Source organism: Cinclus cinclus, chromosome 15 (genome assembly GCF_963662255.1).
Source record: "Cinclus cinclus chromosome 15, bCinCin1.1, whole genome shotgun sequence".
Taxonomy (NCBI): Eukaryota; Metazoa; Chordata; class Aves; order Passeriformes; family Cinclidae; genus Cinclus; species Cinclus cinclus.
The window spans coordinates 264,511-287,550 of NC_085060.1; the positions used below are offsets into that span (position 1 = coordinate 264,511).

The 23,040-nt window shown below is 55.1% G+C and overlaps 2 protein-coding genes across 3 annotated transcripts in view; both read right to left on the minus strand.

The window, feature by feature from the left end:
• The window catches only part of PHKA1 (phosphorylase kinase regulatory subunit alpha 1), a 17,396-nt gene extending 2,148 nt beyond the window's left edge, over positions 1–15,248 (minus strand). Inside the window, exons 1-28 of one of the 2 annotated variants that reach the window (XM_062502681.1) lie at positions 15,124–15,248; positions 14,867–15,025; positions 14,332–14,379; positions 13,625–13,793; positions 13,174–13,256; positions 12,918–12,998; positions 12,400–12,498; positions 12,139–12,285; positions 11,761–11,814; positions 10,998–11,120; positions 10,783–10,878; positions 9,905–10,012; positions 9,632–9,710; positions 9,053–9,187; positions 7,897–8,006; positions 7,104–7,248; positions 6,075–6,153; positions 5,584–5,663; positions 3,619–3,795; positions 3,134–3,228; positions 2,832–2,971; positions 2,547–2,703; positions 2,288–2,367; positions 2,010–2,088; positions 1,794–1,923; positions 1,318–1,419; positions 809–924; positions 479–517 (exon numbers count right to left, since the gene is read on the minus strand). In XM_062502681.1, coding sequence (XP_062358665.1) covers positions 479–517; positions 809–924; positions 1,318–1,419; positions 1,794–1,923; positions 2,010–2,088; positions 2,288–2,367; positions 2,547–2,703; positions 2,832–2,971; positions 3,134–3,228; positions 3,619–3,795; positions 5,584–5,663; positions 6,075–6,153; positions 7,104–7,248; positions 7,897–8,006; positions 9,053–9,187; positions 9,632–9,710; positions 9,905–10,012; positions 10,783–10,878; positions 10,998–11,120; positions 11,761–11,814; positions 12,139–12,285; positions 12,400–12,498; positions 12,918–12,998; positions 13,174–13,256; positions 13,625–13,793; positions 14,332–14,379; positions 14,867–15,025; positions 15,124–15,201 — 2,988 coding nt within the window. In that variant the 5' untranslated portion in view covers positions 15,202–15,248. Of the gene's footprint in view, positions 1–478; positions 518–808; positions 925–1,317; positions 1,420–1,793; positions 1,924–2,009; positions 2,089–2,287; positions 2,368–2,546; positions 2,704–2,831; positions 2,972–3,108; positions 3,229–3,618; positions 3,796–5,487; positions 5,664–6,074; positions 6,154–7,103; positions 7,249–7,896; positions 8,007–9,052; positions 9,188–9,631; positions 9,711–9,904; positions 10,013–10,782; positions 10,879–10,997; positions 11,121–11,760; positions 11,815–12,138; positions 12,286–12,399; positions 12,499–12,917; positions 12,999–13,173; positions 13,257–13,624; positions 13,794–14,331; positions 14,380–14,866; positions 15,026–15,123 lie in introns of both variants that reach the window. The other variant, XM_062502682.1, reaches the window with a different exon arrangement.
• Positions 15,249–20,217: 4,969 nt separating this feature from the next.
• On the minus strand, positions 20,218–21,795 carry BMP15 (bone morphogenetic protein 15). Its single transcript, XM_062503182.1, has 2 exons — positions 21,483–21,795; positions 20,218–20,993 (listed from the first exon to the last, which is right to left on the minus strand). The coding sequence occupies exons 1-2, from the start codon at positions 21,793–21,795 to the stop codon at positions 20,218–20,220; spliced, it is 1,089 nt and encodes a 362-aa protein (XP_062359166.1).
• Positions 21,796–23,040: the final 1,245 nt, after the last annotated feature.

Genomic DNA, 23,040 nt, shown 5'->3' on the forward strand with positions numbered 1-23,040 from the left:
ACACTACAGCAAGTTGGGCCTAACTCTACTGCATCACCCTGACCCAGGAAGCTCTGTCTCTCTGATGACAAGACACCTAGAGGTCCAGACTCCTCCTGGATACAGGCATAAGAGGAGGTCTGTGGCATTTGTAACTGACCAGATGTTTCTTTCCCCAGAGAAGAAATGGTGGGGAGGCTGCAAGCAGGATTCATGAACTGTCCCACAGAGTCACCACTGGTCATGGCACTGGCAGCATCCTACCATCCTGCTAAGCAGATTTTGTGGGGATAATGGAATGCTAAGCAGATTTTGTGGGGATAATGGAATGCATTTGAGCACAGCTCCCAGCTGGCTGTAACGGCAGTCACTTAGAGGGGAAGCCAACTCATTGCTGCAGCAGCTGAGGGAAGCTCATTGACTTGTGCATGCAGGGGAGCTGCCCTGGTACATGGCATGAGGGGCAAAAGCTGAGACTTCAGGACCAGGGAAGCTTCACCTTACTCCCAGGCAGAGACTGCCTACGTTTATCCAACTGCTGCAAGAGAAGAAGGAAATTAAGGTTCTGCTGTTGTAAGATGGCCACCAAGTCAACAGCCACACCTGGGACACCACATGGTCCTCCCCACCCCTGTGCTCCCCCTGAACTGCCAGAGCAACCCCTACCCACTACCAGATTCACCCTAACTCTCCTCCCAGGGCAGGAGTGGAGACAAAATTGACTCCTGGAAGCATCTGTGTCTCCCACTCCTCCACCAGCTCTGCCTGGTTTGTAGCTGGTTTTCACCCACAAGACCTGTCTTGAGTGGCATGCACGACCTGCCCTCACCTGTTTGATTTCACTTTTCAGCCTGACAAGCCCAGTGCGCTCAGGCCTGGTGGCCCCGACAGCTTCCATGTCACAGATGGAGACAGCAGTGGTGAGCGACGAGTCCACTGAACGCACTGGTGGAGAAGAGAGGTCTAGAGTGGGTAACATCACTCAAGGCATGGCCATACCTCATCACTGCCTGGGCACTGGTGCCTCTGGATGACCTTGCCCCCAACATGACAGCATCAGAGATCCATGACTGCAGTACAGAACTGCTTCAGTTCAGACCCAACCAGATCAAGTGCCAAACTAAGCAAAGCTCAAATAGCCATGAGATTTGGGCTTGATCCCAGAAATCACTCAGCACCATCCTTATGAAAAGCAGAGCTTCCTGCTGGACCCCCAGTACTGAAGCATCTGTGCTGAACATGGGAGAGAACAGGGACATCCCTCACAAGTAGGAACATGTAGATCTGGCCATGCTCTGCACTCAGCTTTGCCACGAGATGCTCTCTGCTGGGACTCACCACTCCTTTCCACCCCAAACTCCTTGCCAGAGAGAATGTGGTAGAGGAGGCTCTTCATGTCTGATGGGCTGAGATTCATCAGGTTCTCTGTGGCTTCTCCAGCTGGAGAGAAGAGAACTATGATTTTGTAGCCTGCCTCACAGTCCTCCTAGGACATTTCTACCCCGCATGCCATTCTGTGAGCAGGGGGAGCACTGGTACAGGAGTGCATCTGGCAAGGACATACACTAGCTCCAGGTGTTGCCTATAACATGGAGTCTTCCCATGCCAGCCCGACACATGCTAGGATGGAGACTGCAGTGCAGCCACTTGTTTGTGCTACTCAAGAACGTGTCCAGCTGCAGACACTGGCACTTCCATGCAGGGTCTTGTCCTAGCCTGAGCTGCCCACTTTTAACAGCACTCTTTTCTGACTGACAGAGTCCCAAGCATAACAGCACCTACCCCAGCTAGGGTGCTGTCCCTGCCACATGTACCTGAACAATGCAGGGAGTGTGCCAGCTCTGTTGCCATCACCTGGATGATGAGCCCAATGCGGATGCGGAACATCTCGGCAAACAGTGCAGGCTGTGTGCGTATGTACATGGCCAAGTACACCATGATCTCCTGGAGGGGCAAAGGCACATCACCTCACTGCTGCTCACCAGGGCAGACACCCAGCTGTAGGGACTTCTGATACACCGGCCCCTCACCTGGGTGAGGACGGACACACTGAGGTTCTTCTCACTGGCTTCATCAATAAGGCGAACAAGTTCCTCATAGGGGATTGGGCTGGGGTGTGGACAAACAGCAGAGCAGGTGAGAGGCAGCAGAGCAAACCCTGCATACCCCCAGTCTATACAGCCTCAAGAGGAGAGACATAGGCTGAGGACAGCCACTCAGGGCAACTCCTGCCCATGGACCCCAGAGCAGCAGGTTCACATCCAGACCCAGCCCAGCATGCTTGGGGAGAGAGAGGTGCCACACTCACGTGGAGATTGTCTTCTCACGTGGCTCTGGGGGCAGCCCCACCGTCAAGTGTTTCTGGTGAGACAGGAGGTCAGTACAGGCCTGGGGACAGAAAGGCAGCCGCTGTCAACAGCTGAGGGTTTGGAGGCTCAGCACAAGGTAGAGGAAGACAGAGCTGATGCAGCCATGGTTCACCAGCTGATGCAGCCATGGTTCACCTGCTCACTCTGTTGCCTCCACCCTGACCTCAGCCTGCTAGAGGCTAGCTGTACAGCTGTTACCTCATCCAGAGCTTCAACCTTCTTCTTGAGGATGCCAGAAATGTAGCGGATCAGGGCCCACTGGCGTGTCTCCCCCACCCGCACATACAGCTCAGTGAGGAGCTCCTTGACAGTGGGGCCAGGCTCACTATCAAGCCCCGTGTGCCACTCGGGTCCCCTGTGAAGGTGAAGGAGGTGCTGTGTTATATCCAGCAATTTGCCTGTTGCAGCTCCCTGGCAGGCCCCCTGGGCTGTGCCAAACCTCTCTATGCACAGTGAGGCCTCAAGACACAGAGATCATCCTACTTGAGGATGTGGAGCATGTAAAGGATGTCTGCTTGCTCCTGCAGTGTGGGGCAGATGCGCAGCTGGTCCACCAGTGCCTTGCAGTCCACGCTGCCATCTTCATCATGTGGCAAGTTCATCTCTGCAAAGAGTGCATGGCTCTGGGGGAAGGAGACCCATGCTGCTGATTAGCACCACCAGCACCCTGCACCAAATGGACCCATGCATATTTCCCCTCATCAAACAAGATTTCCCCTTGCAATCCTGCAAGGACACTGGATATAGCTGAAAGGATAGCTCAGTCTGGGAAAGACAGAGCTCACCTTGCCATCCAAGTCATGCTGGTGGGGTGAACTCAGCAGCTTGACTGACTGCTGCGATGCCTGGAAGATCCTGCTGGGGACATACATCCCAACATCTAAAAAAAACCCACAGGTTGGAGGAGACACATCCAGCCCCAATCACCACTACTGTGCCCCAAACTACCTCAGACACTCTGACACTGCTCCCCCAGCAGTCCTTGCAGAGAAGTTGTCAATGGGAGAAGCAGCCCCTGTCCACCCAGAGGGACACTGCAGGGAGCTGCCATTCTTTATTGAGTTTCCATGGTGCTGCACAGGCACCAACTCCAAGATACTCCATGGCCATCATGCACATGATGTACATAAAGTGCCTTTGCCCAGGTAAAGGCTTAGTTCCTCTGCAACCCATGGGAACCCTAGCATCGTATGAGTGTGAAAGCTCCCAAAGCACTTCAACCTCACCCCTGGGCTCAAGGGAAGGTGTGGAGGGTGTTGGAGTTACTCACTCTGGACATGCAGGTCCTTGGCCTTGGATGCCAAGGAAATGAGATCACGGGTGGTATGGACAGCAGCCCTGAAGCGGCTCAGCCCTCCCCGCTGAGTGGTGGGAGGCAGGTTTGACTGGGGAGTTGTGCGCTGCAGCAAGTGATCCAGATACTGAGCAACCTCATCGTCAGTGTCCTCTGGAAGGGAAAGCACAAAAGCAGGGGTTCAGCCACTTTAGAGTTGTGGCACCCAAAGGCCCAGAGAGTTCCCAGCTATGCCTCAGCAGGGACAAAACTTTGCTGGCTGCACAAAGTGACAATGTAGGGCCAGTGCTGGCAGCCAGCTGGACTAATGGATAATGCCAGCAGCCGGACACAGAAAGCATGCCTGTTCCTACATGACTCCTGCCTGGGACACTGCCTGCCCCAAACTGGGGCTCCCTCTGTGTCCTACCTTGATAAAGAAAGCAATGGGGCTGCAGCATGTCTCTGATCCAAGTCTGTGCAAGGACAGGAGTGTCCGCTCAAACCCTGATGGGAAAACCCTGACACTCCTCTCCAGGGAAGAAGTGGGGAGGTAGAGCCAGAGGCAGCTTGTCCAAGCAGAGACCACTTACAAGCACCCCAGCACAGCAAGGGCATCTTCCAAGCAGGACTCCAGCAAGGGAGCAAGACAATGTGGGTTTTGCAACAGTTATTTATAAGCTGCATTTACAGGAGAGTTACAGTTCCTGCCTTGCTCTTTGCCCAGCTTCAAGCAGCTCCCAACACCACATCAGGAGCACCAGAGACACCATGCAATAACAGCATCATAGAAGAGGGTGCTCAGAGGCCAGGTCTCTGCTCTGTCAGGAGGTAAAAGTGAAGGGCTGCTTCAGATAAAACACAGAGATGCCAATGCACTTACAGTGGGCCAGGGCAAAGCTATGCAGCTCTCCAGCTGGCAAACTCAGAGGTGTGTTGGCCCCAGGAAATGAGCTGCTGACTGCATCTGAAGCAGCATGGCACCCCTTTCCCATCTCTCAACGGAATGCCTCATGACAGTGCCTGAGGGCAAGGCTGGAAAAATCCTCTAAGTGCCACCCTTGAGAACATTCACCTGCCTGGCTGCAGCATCTGACCACAGGAAAACCTCAAAATTTAACATCTTTGAGATGCTGTTGAAAGGCCAGGCAGATCCTCTCACTGGAGCTGGGAGGCAAGGCAGACACCTTGGACAAAAATCCTGATGCAGCCTGTAAGGAGGCCGCAGGTGAAGTGAGAGAAGGGCAAGAAAAATGAGCATTCAGAATCCCAGCAGTGCGTTCACTGGCTGCAGGAGCTGCAGAGGTAAAACAGATAGTGGAAAGGCTGATGATGACGACCAGTGCTAGGTCACACAGGACATGTCCCCAGGCCTGCTTGCAAGGGGAACAGCAAAACTTGCACCCTGCCATGGTCCCAGCACAAGGGCGGGGGGGTCCCTCATGCTGTGATGGCCAAGGCATTCTCAGGTACTCTCTACATAGCAGTAAGGCTTCAATTTAGCACTCACTGGAGCAGCTCTGCCCAGGGGAGGGACAAAGGCTTTGGCAAAAAACACAGATTAATTAGGGACATGGTGGCTCTTCCCCACCACCTTGCTTACTGTGGTATCACCTTCTGCACTGCCATTTATGCATCAAAGACTCTCAGCCACATCTCCCAAGCCGAGGCAGACTGACAACCCTTTATCTCTTCCACACAGCAACTCATGAAGGTCAGAGCCACTCATTCCAGACAAGGTCAACAAAGAAAAACCAAAGCACAAGAAGAACACAGAAGTGTATGCTGGCAGGGAGGTTGGGTGTTATGGTTGTAAGAGTTAGGCATTTGCCACCCCACTGCAATGACCGGCCTGTTCTCCCTTACCATCCTCTGCTACCTGCAAGCCACACAGCCACTCCTTAGCACCTAGCTTTTTAAAGCTGTCACTGCTGAGCCTGTAACTCTTGGCAAACACCTTACCCTCTGGCCCAGGGTCCATAAAGCTGAGGTGCGTTCGGCATGACGTTGTCAGGAACTCCGACAATTTACCAGTCTGAATTCTGGGCAAGAGATAGGAAGGTCACATGGAGAGGAAAGGGGATACCCTTGGCTTTACTTCCCAACTCCAGGGCAGGCCCTGAGCGATATGCTCATCAAGAGCAGACATACAGAGGTGTCTACTTCAGCTGCCTGCAACTCTTCCAGCCATGGGTGGGCATGGAAGGGCAGCCCAAAAGTTATTAGAGGAATCCTGCAGCCATGGATTTGATGACATGAAGAGCTATGCCCTCTCTTTCATCTCCTCTGTTGGGATTGTAGCCCCAGAGTATGCTGACAGCCTAGCACACCCCAGTGTATCCTCCCCAGCTTGCTCCCCCACAGCCTATGCTCTGCCCAGCAGGTATCCTCATAACCAGGCTCCTGGAGGTCATCAGCCCTCTCTCTCCTGCACTGCAGGAAGCTGCACTCACCTTGCACCACCGAAATACCCATCCTGCAGCTTCTGCAGCATCGCCAGCACCGTGGGATGCACACTGCTGCTGCTTTCATCTGTGTGGAAGATGCACAGCCAGTCAGCCTCTCATGCTCAAACTCGCTCCCAGAAAGTAACCCAGGACCAGATGGACATTCAGACACCCAAAGCACCTTGGCCAGAACCCTTACTCTGGAGTATGTGGTCAGGCTGTGGTACCAAAAGCACCACCCAGAAAGGGGAATTCTGGACTGTCCAGGCTGGATTCAAGAAAAGCCATGCCAGGATGCACTCCAAGTTCATCAGATTTCACCTTGGGCTAAAGCAGACAGCACCAGATAGTAGCACCTAACAACTCTCTGCTCTTTCTCTGCCTTTCACATGAGGAGACAAGAGGAGTGGGCTGCTGTTGAGGGCAGGAGGCATCACAGCAAAATGCATGCTTGAGAAATTAAGGAGATTTCAAGTACACAAAGAGAGACAGAAAGCAGATCAAAAAGATTAAAAGTAGAACAAGTCACCTTCCTGCACCAGGCTCACAGGGAAGCTGTGAGCTGCTGCAGGCAAGCCAGTTCTACTTCTGTACCTTTGTTCCTTCTGGTTTACTGTTTTACCCTCTCTGTTCACTAGGAGAGCCTTTAGCAGCTGCTCAGTCTTTGGGAAGAGTCAAGATGCAGAAAGAGCACCAAGAACACTTCTATAGAGAAACTGCTTTCTGGTCTTGCTCCCAAAAGGCCTTCCTACAAGCCTATTTGCCTGGAGTTTGAATACATCTGTGCCAGCAAACAGCCCTTGAGCTGCAGGCACTAGAGCCTGACAGGCAACCCTGTTACCTGCCAGGCCAGCTGCCTACTCAGCATGGCTCCTCTGAGCAGTAAGCTCTCCACAGGACACTAATGGCTACTTCAGCCTCACCATGTTCCTGTTACTGAGATAGTCACATATCTGCCCCCCGCCACTTCCTCCTGCAGAGCTATTTCCTGGGGCTGCTCTAGCCAAATGCCTTGTGAGGCTGGAGTATCTATACCAAGCATGGTGTGGGAGATGGGGAAGGTGATGGTTGGTCGCCCAGTCATCCTCCAGCGGCTGCAGAGGTAGGAGAGGTCTGTCCTCAGCATCTCCACAATCATCTTGTTGTCAAGAGCCAGGTAGAACTGCTGCTGGTCTATGAACTGTGAGGACAGCAAGAGACATGACTGGCCCTTCATGCAGTCACTGGGTCCTTATGGCACCACCCATGTCTTCCCACAGGAACACAGTCAAGCTGTCCATGCTGTGCACCCAGAGGGCACCCAGTTTGCACTGACAGCTCATCCTACCTTACTTAGCAGGTGTGCTAGTACAGCCTAGCAAGTGACCCTCAACCACCATGGCAGCTATCGGCCACTAACAACTACGAGGACATAACTAACACCACAGCTCAGCAGCAGCAGCATCCAGCCCCACACAGCCAGTCCATGCTGTGCCTGTTCCAAGAGAATATACACTCCCCATAGTGCTAGGCTTCCAACACTGCTTGTCCCCCGGACACACGTCCCTGGCCTGCCATCAGCCTCCTATTGGTGTCCTTGTCAGGGTGAGCAGAGATTTCCATCCAATACTGATCATTAAAAGGCTCAAACTGTCCCAGCATTCATGCAGCCAGGACCACCAACTGCGTTGCCTCATGCCACAGAGTTGGACTACTCCACACTCCCAGGCTGTTCAGAGAGTGCTGGGTCACACCTTAGAATAACTTGAGTACCCAGATATTGAAGAAACTTCCTGCCCAATTTCCTACCACAGAATAGCTAGGAATGAGCCCATGCAATGTCACTCACCTGTGGGGTAAAGGTAAAGATGCTCTTCCTGATTTTGTAGAGTTTGGAGGTCCCAAGGACACCCATATGCCGGTAGGGCCGTCCAGTAAGGCACATCTGCTTGCTGCGGCCTGGGACGGCAGGAAGAGCAGTTTTTAGTACAAGCCTCCTTATGAAAGGGGCTGCAGCAGCAAATAGTGCCAACCTTCTTCTTATCAGCCAGCAGAGAAATGCTGGTTTGTAGTTGGGATAACCCAGAACCCTGTGTCAAGCTGGTACAGCTCTAAGGGACAGTAATTCTCTGTCCCCAGACCTGCCCAGAAGGGTAGAGACATGCTGAAACAGCGATACACAGCCTGTCCTGACTTCTGCAGTGTCACATCTTCTGGTCTTTGGGTACATCAGAAGCTAGAGCAGGGCTAGGGGTGCCCCTCTGCCTGGAGCTGGCCCCCTAAGTTGACAGCTCTATCAGCATTCCAATTGCTCCTGGATTACTCCCAAAGCCAAGGATGGTGCAGCAAGAGCAATATCCCTTGCTTGTCAGCTCTGGCAGCTGCCAGGCTGCTCCCCCTGCCCATGACACATTTGGCCTTTTGGTGGCCTAAATTAGCTGCCAAATTAAATCACAGCAGATCAGGTGTCTCTTTTGGCCCAGGCTAAATCTCGGGCTCCTGCAAAACAAAGCCCATGCCTGAGGGGTTGCAGCATCAAGGAGCAAGCATGCAGGGGTGAGCATATCTTCCCTTCACACTTAGCCCTGCCCACCCACCAGCAACTGTCAGCCATACTGTCTGAGCTCTGGGCTCTCTTTGCCAGAGATGGCCAGAGGACCCCTCCTTGGGTCTCACTAGCCTCCCCCATCCAGATCTGAGTACATGAATGGAAGACAACTCCTGCCCACACCAGGTGCAACCTACAGGAATCAGAGTCTTTGTTTCTGGGGTGACTGCACAATTGCAAGCCAAAGCTCTACCCCTGTCAGAATCACACTGAACAGCACCATCTGCCACCTTGCTCTCCTTGGGCATCAGTGGCTTTATCAGGCCTAGAAACAGGCAGCAGAATCTTCATCAGCCAAGCAGAGACCAGGACATGAGTGTCTATGAGCAGAAGTACCAGGGGTGGGACAGACCCCCTCTGCACCCCCTTTGCGGCAGGAGGAAGGAGTTCAGCTCACCCAGCCTGGCATAGATGTGGCTGAGGATGCGAGCAGGCTGCACTCTGATGGGGTAGACGTCTGCCACAGTCTCCACGTCAATGCCCTCCTTCTGCAGGATTGCCTTGATCCCCTCTGTTTCAGCCAGGATACACACTGTGGATGGAAGACAGTCCCAGTGCAACAGAGACACAAGGGTGTGACAGCATTGCCCCATGCCTTTAGGGACATATACAAGGCACCACACCACAGAGAGGAAGCTGTCTGGGGTCTCTTCAGAGCCAATCCCCACAGCAGAAGTCTGCTTTGCCCTTCCTAACACACTATACACACACAAGTCCTCCCCATCAAGTGGCAGGAAGACAGTTTTCAACCTCTCTGCAGAGAAGGCTCCAGCAGATGATGGTTTTGTGGGTCAACACAGGATGAAATGGAAGGACTTGCACCCCATCATCCACCCACCTTGCCAAGGCTGAGACTGGGCTTTATTGGCAGCAACCCAGTAGCAGAGCCACCCCAGAGCCACCTCTGAATTTCGCACAGCCAGGGTCACCCCCACCTGCCAGGCTCAGAGGTTGTGGACTGACTCCTTTCCCTCACCTTGGACCACCACATCAGGTTTAGGGACAGTCGCAAAACGGCGGTTGAGGGGATCTATTTCACCAGGAGCTAGAAACCCCTGTGGGAAAAAAGGTATAAAGAGATTAACATTTTATGGGCAGAGTAGAATGGGTGATGTCTATGGAAAACCCACCTTTAAGAGATCCTGGAGGATGGAGGTGACAACTTCCCCATGACGGGCAGCAGCATTTGTGCCTTCAGAGCTCAAGAGTCTGGTCCCACAGCCCTCCCCAGCATGCAGGGTGACCTTACCTCAGCCATCAGACAACCCAGGATGTAGAGGGACTGTCCCCACATGTGTGGCAGCTTGCCCATGGGTATCCTGTCCACAGTGTGTGGATTCCTGTATTCTTCATCCACCTGGAAGACAAGCCAAGAGGTCAAGAAGGGATCCAGAGACACAGGATGCTGAAGGAAGCATCTTGAAGCATCCTCACTGCATCTTGAAGTCCAGCAAGGACTTCAACAAAACAAGGCCCAACAACAGCATTTGTCACAGGGGATTCAGAAGAGCCTGGTTACATTCTTCCTCTCTTCTTATGACTGCCCCAGGAATCTGTATCAGTCAACAGTGCAGCTGCTCAGACCATGTTTGGTTTCTCAGCTCGGGCCATCCCACTAGAAGGACTGATATGCCACAGGAGCACACAGAGATGCTTTCTGATACTGCTGAGGAGCACATCTCTCCTGGATGACCTGGGCATCAGGAGGCCACTGCTCTTTGCCCAGGCCCACACAAACCCCCTCACCACTGAACTGTAGCTCAGCACCACCTACTCAGGCCAGGTGTGCTTGTCTTGAGCTCTGGAAGCACTCAGTCTCTGAGCAAACAGACTCTCAGCAAAGAACTCTTGTGTGTGGGAGCAAGAAATGCTTTGGGAGAAAAGACCCAATTTTTATTCAACACAGTTTTGTAACAGCTCCAAGCCAACCTTTTTATACATGAGGTTTCCATGCACTACATGTGCCCCTTCACTAACAATTTGGCTTAATAAGCACTTAAAACCTAATTATCTAGTAATGAGTCCAGGAGTTTCAGCAGTTGGACTTTCATGATCCTTGAGGGTCCCAGAATATCCTGTGATTCTGTAAGACACTCCTTCTTCCCATCATAGCTCAGGCTCACTCACCTTATCCGGTGGGACACTGTACAGCTCTGGCAGCAGGCGTACCCCATTCTTCCCCTTGATGAGAACCCCCTCAAGGGCTTCCCGGTACTCCTGCACCTGAGGAGATAGGAGGAGAGGGAATCTACTGCCAGTCATGGCTCCCTGCATCCTTCCTCTGCACACTTCTCCTGCCAGGGACTTTTTTCCACTAGCCCAGCAGGGGTTGCCTCTCTTACCTGCTCCATGTTTCCACTGAAAATCCCGTCAATCATCAAGTATGCCCAGAAGAGAGGCCACTCACACTCAATATTCTCAAACAGCTTCAGCTCAGCAGGTTCATAGTAGAGGCGTTTGGGGTCCTGTTAGTGACATCAAGGCAGGTGGTATGCAACAGGATCCCCTCAAACTGACAGGGCTTCTCCTCCTCCTGAGACCCAGGACACAAACGTCCTCCTAGCCCTCCTAGTTCAGTGGTTAACAAATGAGAGTGTTGCTTATAAAATTTTCCTGTTTTCTCTCTCCAAAGCCGCAAACTCTCCACTCGCTCCCAGGGCCATTCTGTCAGTACCCAAGCTGACTGCTGGTCTAGGAAAGACAGAAGCAGCTTTGTGACCTCCAGAGCTACCATAGATGAGGCCATTGAGTAGCAGCTCTGTAGTGACTTCTCCATGCCTCCAGCCCTTACTCAGGGCTGGTGTAGCCCTGGGAGAGCCCACCTCAGCAGGGCTCCCATGCTGGGCACCCGCCTTCTCCCTGCCTAAGAAAGACACAAAACCGGGTCCCAGGATGTAGGCAGAGGCAGCCTCTGGCCATCTGTTATGGGTGTGGGTGGGACGTACCACCTCTCCAATGAGCTCTGGCATTTTGGGGAGGTTTGCCCAGACCCATGACACTACCTGGGGCTACTCAGGGCTCCCCAACACAACCTATGTGCTGCATCCAGGTGGGCTGCTGCTTGGCAGTCAAGTTCTGCCGAGCAGCATGGCTGAGGACACTCACCTCTTTGGGAGTCCTGTATCCATCCCGGAGGAACCGGCAGCAGCCATACCGCCCCTGGAAGGGAGGGAAGGATTTGCTGAGCAGGAGACAAAGCGTGAGATATCTTCTACCTCCAGCGTAGAAGCAAGGGCGGTGTGTTTCCTTCAGCCAAACACCCCTTCCCTCTCTCACCCAGCACTCAGGTGCCACAATCACAACCCAGGGCCACAGCACACAGGGCTGCTTCTTTGCACACCCCTGCCACAGGTCATGGAGACTGGGAGAAGACATGCCCCAGCAACCCCCACAGAAAATGTTTTTGGGAAAAAAAAAAGGGCTACAGCAGTTTGGTCTGCAGCTGTCTCCTGGGAACAGTGAGACAAGGGCAGAGATGCTCACCTGCAGCTTGGTGATAATCTCCTGCTTGGTGATTTCCACCAGCTCGCTATCCTCCACAGCAAATGCTGGGTAGGAGATGACAGAGAGCACACTGGCATCCACCTCCTTGGATGTGGAGGCCCTGGGCAGCATTGAATGGAGGATGGACTAGGGAAAGGAGAAGGAAAGGTGGTTAGGCTGTCAGGCCAGGCATCATTCACACAGCAAACCCAGCATATCACAGTCCCTCTTGCAACAGTGAAATGCCTGAGTGGGTCTCACCTGGCAGTGCTGCACCTCATCTGACAGCACCCGTATCACTGATTGTGGGCCTCCCTTGGCTCCAAAGAGATCCAGCTCATCCAGTGCCTCCAGGGCAGCCTGCAAGCAGGGTGGGACTCAAAGAGGCATGTCTTTCACCATGCTGCTCATCCGTAAGAGCTCTCACTCCATGCTAGTCCCTGTGTATAAAGCACTGCCCAAATCTGAAAGAATTTGAACCCTGCTGTGGGTGCAGAACATCTCTGGTCAAAATGGGACCACATCTCCAGATGTAAAAAGGACCTGGGACATTTCTGCCACACACCTCTAATTAACTTTTTGCCACCAGCTCAGGCAAAATTCAGGCTAGAAGGGCAGTTTAATCCCAGTGCACAAGAAGAGTCTTGCTCCCCAGGAACCTATCACTGCATGGGGCACTGAGCCTCAGCAGTTCAACATGCCCAGCATGCCCTGTCAAAAAGCAGCTCAGGGCCACTGGTGCTCCTCATCCCACCAGCCAGCATTTCTTCCCAGCTCACCTTGGCCATGCCGACAGAACTGGCATTCAACTCGGTGATGCCCTGGTTTGTCTTGTCCCCACGCTCCCATATGCCAAAGTCCTGTGAACCAGGCACTGTTTCAGAACACACCCAGAAAATCTTTGAATCCCACATATCCATGGCACTTCCAGAAGGTGATGGTGTGCCTCAGGGGGAACCCACAGCTGCTCTTAGACATCAGTCCAGTATCTCCACCACTGAAGCACACCCCCCTTCCTCAGCACATGCTACCCACCGCAGTTTTGTAGGCAGCTTCAATGTAGAATACAAGGTTCTGGATAAAGTTGACTTCATCCAAGCTGTGAATTATGTGGAGGCCTAAAGGAGAGGGAAGAATTCACATTAGCCTCTCCAAGCCCACAAGCATACTCAGGATGGGGCTGCAGTAATTCAGGGACGATTCCTCCCCACTGCATGGCTGCCCAATGGAAGCTATGTCCTAGCTTACTCCATCTCCACTCCCACTCCTTACAGCAGTACTGGGGCTTCAAACAAACAGGGGCTTTTGGAGAGACCAACATCAAGGGGCCCAAATCCACCTCAAGTACTGTGAGCATAAGAAAACACTGGGGGGTCACAGAAGCCATTGCAACACCTTGGCACCCAGGAAGCTGCACCCAAACTAAGACTCTGGTGAACCAGAAGACCAGCACACTCAAACCTGCAACAGCAGCCCCCAGCATTACCTGAGGCCGTCATTTGTGCAAGCATGAGGAGGTAGAGGGAGGTAGCATCCATCTGTAGGTGACCCCATTCATGGTCTCCTACCACAGTGGCACAGGTGTGGGTGTTATACTTGGCATGCAGACAGTCTCTGGTGCTCTGACTGTACTTGAAGGCCTCTACCTTGTCCACCTTGAGAAGGACAAAGAGATGCAGGCATTCATTAAACCCAGTCTCCCAAGAGATCCAACAGCTCCTGAACCAAGGGATGCCCCATGCATGGAGTCATGCCTGGCAGGGCAGAAATTCCACAACCCCTAGGCTGAGCCTCACTGTGCACCAAGACAGTGAGTGCAGGCTCACATGCTGCTGCGGCAGAGGACTGTAGCAGGAGAGGACCCACTGCCTCAGCTGCACCATGCAGAGAGAAAAGGGTTACCCCAAACGCCCTCGGGGAGGAGAGCTGTAGAATCCTAGCACCTGCCAGGCCACGAGACAGGGAGCAGCTGGCAATGGCTCCACTGGCCACCAGCCCACAGCTCTGGAACTTCAATCACACCCAGGACAGATGCTCACTCAGAACTTATTTCAAGACTTGCTGGAAGGGGGCCTTCCCTCTGCTCATCAGGGAAGGCTGGGGAGGGCTGGTACAGCTAGAACGATAGTCTCTGTGGCATAGCTGGGCTTTAAAGAGACCACTTGACACTCAGAGGTACACCCCAGCCCCTACCTGTCTTATCATGCACTGGAGCAGCCCCCGCATCAGCTTCACCACACTCTGCAGGAACAAGGAAAACAGGTTTGTTAACCTCCAAGAGAAGCCCTGACTCGGGATCAGCTGGCTGCTGACCTCTGTGGGGGTCAGCGTTTGTAATCAGAGCCCCTGCTCACATTTTCACAGCCCCTGGGTGACAGCAGAGGGAAGACTTCTTGGTCTGGTAGCAAGGCCAGATAGCTATGCTATGCAGCATGACAGAGGGCATGGCTGCAGGACATGACTCCCCAGACTTTGACAAAAGGGCTTTGGCCCCCAGTCACCCCAGAACCAGAGGTCTAGACCCTCTGGTTGGGCTCCAGTGCGGTCTGGGAAGAGCAGGCTCTGACATGCATTCTTACTGCCTTCCGCGACGGGGGACAGCCGTGTCCTCAACCTCACTGCACCGCCTTTGGGCCCCTGACCCAGCGGTGCCGAAAGCTGACCAGACCGGGGTGACGACCGCCCTCGGGTGACGCTAGCCCCGCCCCCGGCTCCTGCTCCCTCCTACCTGCTCCAGCTCGTAGGCCTTGGCCTTGTCCTCGTCGCGGTCGGCATTCTTGCGGTAGGCCAGGCCAAGACCCCACACCGCCAGGATGCTGTACACGTTGTCCCGGACCCAGGCGTCCTGGTAGTCGGCGCTGGCGGGGAGCAGCCCCGTCACCGCGTCCTGTGGAGGGGACACACCGTTCACACGGAACTCCCTGGCCCAGCGGGGCGTGCCGGGGCCCCCCGGGCCTGTTCCCCATTCCCGGGCAGGGTTCGCACCTGGTGGCGGAGGATAGTCTGCTGCACCAGGCGCCCGTAGCCGTCCAGACGCACGCCCGAGTTGCTCCGGCTCCTCATGACGGCGGCAGCTGGACCAGAACCAGCACTGGCACTAGCGAGAGCAGCACGGTTCTCTCCAGAATCCCCGCCCCGCTCCTCCCCTCCCGGACCGCCCCTCCCGGACCCGCTCCTCCCCTCCCCGCTCCGCCTGCTGTCTGCCGCCAACGGCGCTCCCCGGGCGGTTCTGCAGCCCCTTAGCGACCGCCCTACCCCTACCCGCGCTGACCTGCGCTCCTCGCCGGCGGCGGCCTCGGCCCTCGGAACGCTCACCACGGAGTGGCCGGACCTGCCACCATGGAGGCGCTGAGGGCGGGGGGGCCCTGCCGGGCGAAGGCCGAGCAACGCTGAATATGGATACGCGGCTGCAAGGACAGTCACACGGACGGGCACACAGCCATTCACACGGATACACGGATAGACACGCAGACACGCGGACACGCGGATACCTGTGCCGGTGTGGAACGGCCACATGGACTGGTGTGTGGTGTGGGACCACAGGGACGTACGGAGGGGTCCCATACCAGCTGTGAGACTGTACAGACGGACACACAGATGGGTATACATACCACTGTGGGTTTGTATGGACACACACGTATATGGTTAGGTGAACGGGCAGACACGCATGTGGACAGAGGCATGGACACGTCCTTAGGTGTGCACGTGCACATAGAGGCATAGGCACGTGCACATGCGCGCACACACACACACACACGCACATAGAGGTGTGCACACACCTACTCGTACCCCCACCAGAAAGTGTCCGCAGGCAGACTTGTGTGCACACATACCTCTATACACACACGTGTGCACAGCTGTGCTTTGCATTTCCATGTGTCCGTGGCACACAGAACTACACACACACATGCACACCTGTGTACATCCACAGGTGTGCAAACCTGTGGATACTCACAGGAACACTCACCTATAAGTACACACACACATAAGCACACAGACACGCTTCCCATGCACATTCCCAATCATAATACAGGCGTGCATACACAGAGGCATACACCGTATACACCTGCGTGCACAGGTGCGGGCAGACATGTGCATCATACAGATGTGCACCCACACAGGTTCACCAGCAGCATTTGGGCACAGTGGGCTCCTGGAGACTGCAGCACGCCTCATCCTGGGGATCCCTTTGGGCAGGTAGCAGCCAAGTGGGTGTTGTGTCAGATTCTGCAGCTGTTGGGTGAGAGACAGGAGCCTGCAGGAGCCATGTGCCATCCTGAGACACGCATGACCCTGTCACCAATGCAACCTGCCTTTGCACAACTGGGTAGGGGCAGGAAGGTGCTGAGTGTGAGTAGGGTGCATTTGGTTTATTTTCTGTGCACAGCATTGCCCCAGGGAGCTCAGCAATCTCTCCCTGGCCCAGCCCACAGGGCATATGGCTCCTGGAGTGTACTGTCCCAGCAGTGAGTGCACACTGTCCCTTGGTCTCTGGGGGGTCCCAGTGCATGGTGGACATTCCTGGGGACACCAGTGCCTCTCAGCACTCATACTGTGGTGGGGCACACACACAGCCCTGGGGGCAGAGCAGCCAAGAGCACTATGCCAGGGTGTCCAGAGGGGGAGCTGGGGGCACCTAGATGGGGTGCCCAGCCAAAGCTGGGCTCTGCTGAGGGGCTGCTTAGGCTGGAGTCACTGGAACTGGAGGACACCACTGTGGTGTGCACAGGAGGACCCTGGAGTGTGGGCAGTGGGGAATGGTGTAGGGGTGAGGGTACCAGGGTCAAGAACTCCCAGAGTTGGTGGGGTTTGGGTACTTGTGAGGCCCCATGGCTGGGGACATCAGGTTACATGAAGTGGGTCACAGGGCTTGTAGGGATGAGAGACATGATGAGTCCCAGGGATGTAGGCAGGGGGTGATGCAGGGGATGAGCAGGGGTCCCCAGTCACTGCAGGCCCTGATGACACACTCAGTGTTGTGCTAGCAGTGGGCACCCAGGAGTCTGTTGACCTCCATCCTCTAGAATGACGTTGTGTGGGGCATGTGCCCCCCCCCCCCCCCCCCCAGCCCCTGGGGCTCCTGGAGCACCCAAAGTGGCATATAGGGTAGGGAGGGGTGTCCTGAGTCTCCTAGCACCTGCCCCTCCTGTCCAGACCCACCTGGAGGGAACTGGAAAGAAGCAAGAGAAGGGAGAGGAGTAGTGCCAGGCTGATGTTGATTGTAGTGGGGCCTGCACTGGCCCTGTCAGCCATTCTGAGTGCTGAGGCTTCCAAAGTGCTGCAAACTCCATCTGTCAGGTGCCTCCACCAGGCACTGCTCCTCCCAGGTCCTGCACAAATAGTGGACCTGGGCAGAGAAATAACTCCTTGTTACCCCCCTACCCCAGCTGCAGGGCATCCGTGAGGCATCTGGATCCTGGCCATCACCGTTCGCATCCAGCTATAGTCCCTGGCAGGGTTCCTGGGGAGTAGCTGCTCTCCACAGATGGGTGACCTCCATCCTGGTGCCCCCATCCTGTGCCCAGCCCAGATTTGCCCCAGCACTGCAAGGGCACATGGGACACGTCCCCTCTCTGCCCAGTGCCAGCCTAGAGGATGTGGAATGCTCACTTAGGAGGGGCAGCAGAAGGGATAGTGAATGGGCACCCTGTGGAAGCAAAGCAAAGGCTCAGTGTGGGATTTGGGGCAGGAGAAAGAGCTGGGAACAAGGCAGAAGGGAACAGGGATGCATTAGCTGGCCTGGGGGAAAGAGAGGGGCCAGTTAAGCTCCACAGACAAGAACCCTGCCTGAGGGCGGGTTGGGTGTATGTCCCCAAAGCCAGGACTCCTGGTGTCCCCCAGTAGGATGCCAGGCTGTCTCCAAGGGGCTCACAGAGCTGCAGGATCTGCAGGACCATTCTCCCTGCAAGGTGGACCCAGACAGCAGGCTGGGATCACTGCACCCTACACCTGGCAGTCACAGCGCCAAGGTCATCCAGGGACAGTGAATCTTTCCCTGAATCACTGCTCCTCCATCTCTGTGGTAGCACCTGTCCCACAACCAGCACAGAGGAGATCCTGCTTCTGGAGCAGCCCCTGGGCCCTCATAGGTACTCAGGGAAGGGGCCCATCCCAAGAGATACAAGAGCCTGTTGGCGCAGTGCATACGAGGACACAGGGCTGGGGCCACAGTCTCCAGTGCTCACTCCTCTCCAGGTGCACAGCTAGTTCAAGGGGTGCTGGCAACAGGTTAGAGTTAAGGGGGGGAGGGGGGGTGGCACTGCATCCAGGGCTGGGAGCATGCCACTCTCTGTGTCTTTTATCATCACTTGCCTGAATGAGTCAACACCACATGCTTAATGATTGCTTGGGCTCAGACCTGTGAGCTTCCAAAAAAAAAAAGCCAAAGACATTCTCCACTCATGACCAAGATGTGGCTAACTGGGGACAAAGGGCAGGAGAGGAGCCTGGGGTTCTGTGGTTTCTCACTCTTTCGGGATGGGAAAGAAACTTGGAGACTGGCAGGAAAGGGAGGGATTGGAGTTGACAGCACCCCATCCAACAGCAAACACTCATGGGAAAAATTAAAGTGCTGAAACATCCCAGTAGAGTTGGGTCAGCAATAACAGATGGGGCTGGATCCCAAGCAAGAGGAGACCCTGGCAAGAGCCATGAGCTGTGGAGAAACAGCACCCAGGTGACAGGGCCCCCAGGTTCCAGTGCCAAGGATGATGACTGCCACCTATGCCTTGCTGCTCAAAGAATGGAAATTTTGCTCCAGCAGTGCAAACAGGGCACCATATCCAGCAAGGCAGGTTTGCTCGCAAACACCTACCCAGGACAGCTCAGGCAGAGAAATGCCTTGGCCATGGCAACAGATAGCCCCAGGAGACCTGGCTCATTGCCCCTCCATTGTCCCTTAGGACTTTCCCCCTACAGAGGGGTGTAGGGCCTCTCTTGTTCCCAGTCCCATGGAGGCAGCTGCCTGCAGCCACATCTGGTCTCCTCTGCACTAGGGCAGGTCAATGCTCCAGGGGAGGCACTTCTCATAGGCCCTGCTTGAACCAGCTGGGATTTACCCCTGCACCCACCCCCTCCAGTGAAAGCACAAGGGCAGTTGCACAGGGATACAACCTATGGGACTATCCCAGTGGGCACCTGCTGCAAGTGCAAGAACAGGCCAAGATAGTCTTTAGCAAAATCAAACAGTTTATTTATTCACAGTCAAGCAATAAATAGAGGAAAGTCAGGCAGCAAGGGTGCTGAGAGCAGGACTGACCCTTCTGGGAACAGGGACATGCCAGGAGCACAGCAGAGCCCAAGGCCTGTGTGACTGCAAGAGTGCAAGAAGGTAGAGAGACATCTGCAACAGGAGTCTCTGGGATAGAATGAGACCTGAGCCCTGCCAGAGGGCAAACTTGGAGCTGAAGAACAAGTGTGTCAGAGGAAACAGCAGGCAGAGCCCAGCACAGGCAGCTGCCTTGGCCTCTAACATTGGAAGCAGAAATAACAGCTCAGGTCCTTCCAGTTTTTCATAGCCCTTCCAGAGCAGAACCACTCAGAGAAGCTTCCTCCCTCCAGCCCAAATTCTCAGCCTGGCGAGATGCCTCTGCAGTTGAGGCTAGGTAGGGATGGGGTGCATGTGAGTTGGGAAGGAATGCCACAGGCAGGGTCACATCAGATCCTGACACCACCAATGTGTCAAATGCAAAGCACAGAGACACCTGGGCTTCTTACCCTTCCTGCCCTGGCTCCACCAGGAGACTCCCAACCACCTCCTAAGAGCTTCATACTCCAGTTTAGGGACACAGCTCATCTCTGAGAACATCAGGCCAAGCCCCCCTGCCCACCAAAACCAGGCAGCAGCCATGGGGGCTGCAGGAAGGACAGATGCCATGGGGCAACCACCCCAGCACAGGTTCCTGCCTTTAAAAATCCACAATTTACATAAAATTGCCATTGTAAAACTTCCCCACTGAGCAGCACAGCATGGGGAGGGGACATGAGCCGAGTGAGCCCCAGGCAGAGCAAGAAAAACCCTAAAGTCCAGATCTGCAGGAAGAGGCAGAGCCCAGGGGTGATGTGCTGGGGCAGTGGAAATTACCGGCAAGTGCATGACTCTGCAATCATATTCTCGTACTCCTTGTACAGTATGCCTCCATTACGCTCAATCATGAGGACACTGATGGGGCTGTAGCGGTAGGGCACACAGGAGGGCCGGGGCACATTGGCATCCACAAGCTCATGAACGAAGCTCTGCACCACAGCATGATTGGGTGCGTGGTAGTCATAGCGGAGCAGGTGGGGACAGGTGCCCTTGCAGTAGCGTGGGTTGTAGCGGTGCGGAGCAATGATCCAGTGGTCCCAGCCCAGCTGTGCAAAACTGACAGGGAAGGGGCGGAGGGAACAGTCGCTCTTCTCCCCTCCCTGCTCCCGCAGGTAGTGGGGCAGGTCATGAGCCAATGTCCCTGTATCACGTCGGTGTCGATGAGGCTCTGCTGCCGGAGGTGCCAACCCTGCCTGGGTATCATTAAGGTAGAGAAGAAGGAAAGGATGGCCAGGGGCCACTGGGACATTGTGGCCTCCTGCTCGGCCTGCATGCACGCAGACATGCCGCAATGCCAGGCTCCCCATGCTGCTGTTCCCCAGCACCAGGTAAGGGGTGACGTCAACTTCAGCCCAGCCACGGTGGGTACGGGCAGGAGGGCTGAGCAGCAACCTGGGTGCCTCACTGGCCACTACCAGCTCCAGAGCACAGAGAAGGCGACCATGGGCCAGTGACAGACTTGGCAGGTAGACCACAGTGGCTCTGAGGAGGTGCTCGGCCTCTGGCTGGCCCTCCAGGTGGTAGGTGAGGGCCTGCAAGTACCACCGACCTGCAGAGAAGCAGTGACCAGTACTCCCTTAGCATAGTGCAGGAGGCACTGTGCAGCACCCCTTTTTCTCATGGTGCTGCCACAGCCCCACACAGCACAGCAGAGCCTGTGACAACCACCTACCCAAGCACAACACAGAAGTTGCAGCAAACAGAAACCATGAGCCAAGGCTTGCTGGTGGCATGAAGGGCAAAGAGAATCTGTAACATTTCCCATCCTCTGCACCCGCACCACAAGCTTGGCACAGCATCAGGCAGGGTGGGAAAGAGAAAAGGGCGTGCAAGGGTCAGCAATGCATTTGTCCATCTCACCTCTGAGGCAAAGCCTTAACTCCTGCCAAGTGGAACCCCGTGGCCAAGAGCAACCCCAGCCAGGACAATATAAAGAGGGGGAAGGAAGCAGGCAAGAGATCTTGCATTCCGAGCTCAAGCCTACCCTGCTAGCTCTGCTAAGGCCCCATACAATCCTTAGTGCCCACCGGTTCCTTACCTGCCCAGGGCTGACCTCCATGGGAACTGGCCTGGACCAGGCGGATGGTGTTGGTGCCCAGGCTCCGGCGGGGCCGGCCTTCACGGTCAGCAGCACGCCGGTACAGATTCAGCATGTAGCGCAGGGGCTGCCCACTGGCTGGCCCCATTTTCCAGCCTGGGCTGCCTGGAGCCCGTGTTTGCAGGGCCTGCAGGAGGGGCAGGGTGGGGACAGCAGGCAGAGAGCCAAGGGGCAGTGGGGACTGTTTTGCAGCCTGGGAAAGGGGCACAACAAGGAGGAGGAGGAGGCTGGTGAAAGGGTAGGGCATAGCCATGATAGGTGAATGTGTGTTTGGGGAAGGAGCAGGTAACTAGGACAAGCTGGGGCTGTCCAGCAGAAGAATTAGAGAGAACCTGCAGTCATGCTTCTCCCCACTTGAGAGGCAGAGCTGACTGTGGGCACCAGCAAAAGGATCCCAGGATGTTTCCAGCTCCTATCAAAACAGGACAACCATACCAGCTGCTTCAGCTTGGCACAAGAACAAAAAGGTGGGGTGATTATATAGCCAAAAAAGGGTACAAATTCCAGACTAAAACCCAGACCAGGAATAAAGCTAGCCTGGCAGAGCCTTGCTGTGAAGGGGCTGGGGTAAGGGAGTGAGACAGGAGAACCAGCTCACTCAGCCCACCTGCTCCTGGCTTAGCCTCCACCTACAGGGTAGGAGGTTCCTGCCCTGGCCCATTTTAAATGCATGGACTCAATCAGGTTTTAAAGAGGCAGGAGCTCCCTGGGTTCCAGGGGAATGGGGCCAGACAGAGCTTGTGAGGGTGCTTTAATGCAGTGAGAATTCCTCCAGCTCCCTCCACTCTGTACTGACTCTCCAGCAGTGGCTCGGCACCTTTGTGCCTGTTGCTGCAAGCTGGTCTTCACTGTCCCAAGCAGGCACAGAACCTAGGGTTCTGTTCTCCAACAGCCATGCAGCACAGCCAGGCTTCCCAGTGCCTCACTCTGCCCAGCCGGCACTAAGGCACATGGGTGAGCAGAATGACCCTGAGCCCAGCATATTTATTTAGCAGTGCTAAATATGTCTGGGCAGGCCAGCAGTATCCCACTGTAGGCATCACCCTGCTATCACCATCAGAATGCCCACTTTTACAGAGTGTGGTGTGGGCAGCTGCAGCCAGTGCCACCTCCAGAGCCCCTGGTGTTGTGCCCATACCCACACTACACTGCTGCTCTCCTGCTGAGATAGAAACAGCCAGGGGGTGAGCACGCTGGCTGGGAATCACTGGTACAGACATAGGGACATGGCAAGAGCTGGGGAGGTTGTGCTGGTGTCTGCTGTGTACCCTTCCTGGTCCCACCTGGGCAGAGTGCTAAGGGCTGGGAGGGCTGTGTGGAGATGTATATGGTGCTAAACGGGCTGTGGGGCTATGTGATGAGCCAGGGCACAGGAGCCCTCTCACCTGGTTAGGCAGCCCCGGTTACTCATTTGGGAAAGTGCACAAGGGGCAGTGAAAGTTGGCAGAAGTTCAGGCATGGCAGCAGCCAGTCATGAGTGGGGGGGCCTGACAAGGCA

Bases quoted from the DNA above. Each gene is read 5' to 3' on its own strand.
- BMP15 (XM_062503182.1), bottom strand. From the start codon at position 21,795: ATGGCTATGCCCTACCCTTTCACCAGCCTCCTCCTCCTCCTTGTTGTG. The intron at 20,994-21,482 runs GTAAGGAACCGG...GCTTCTCTGCAG, and splicing joins TGGAGGTCAGCCCTGGGCAG to GTCGGTGGTACTTGCAGGCC.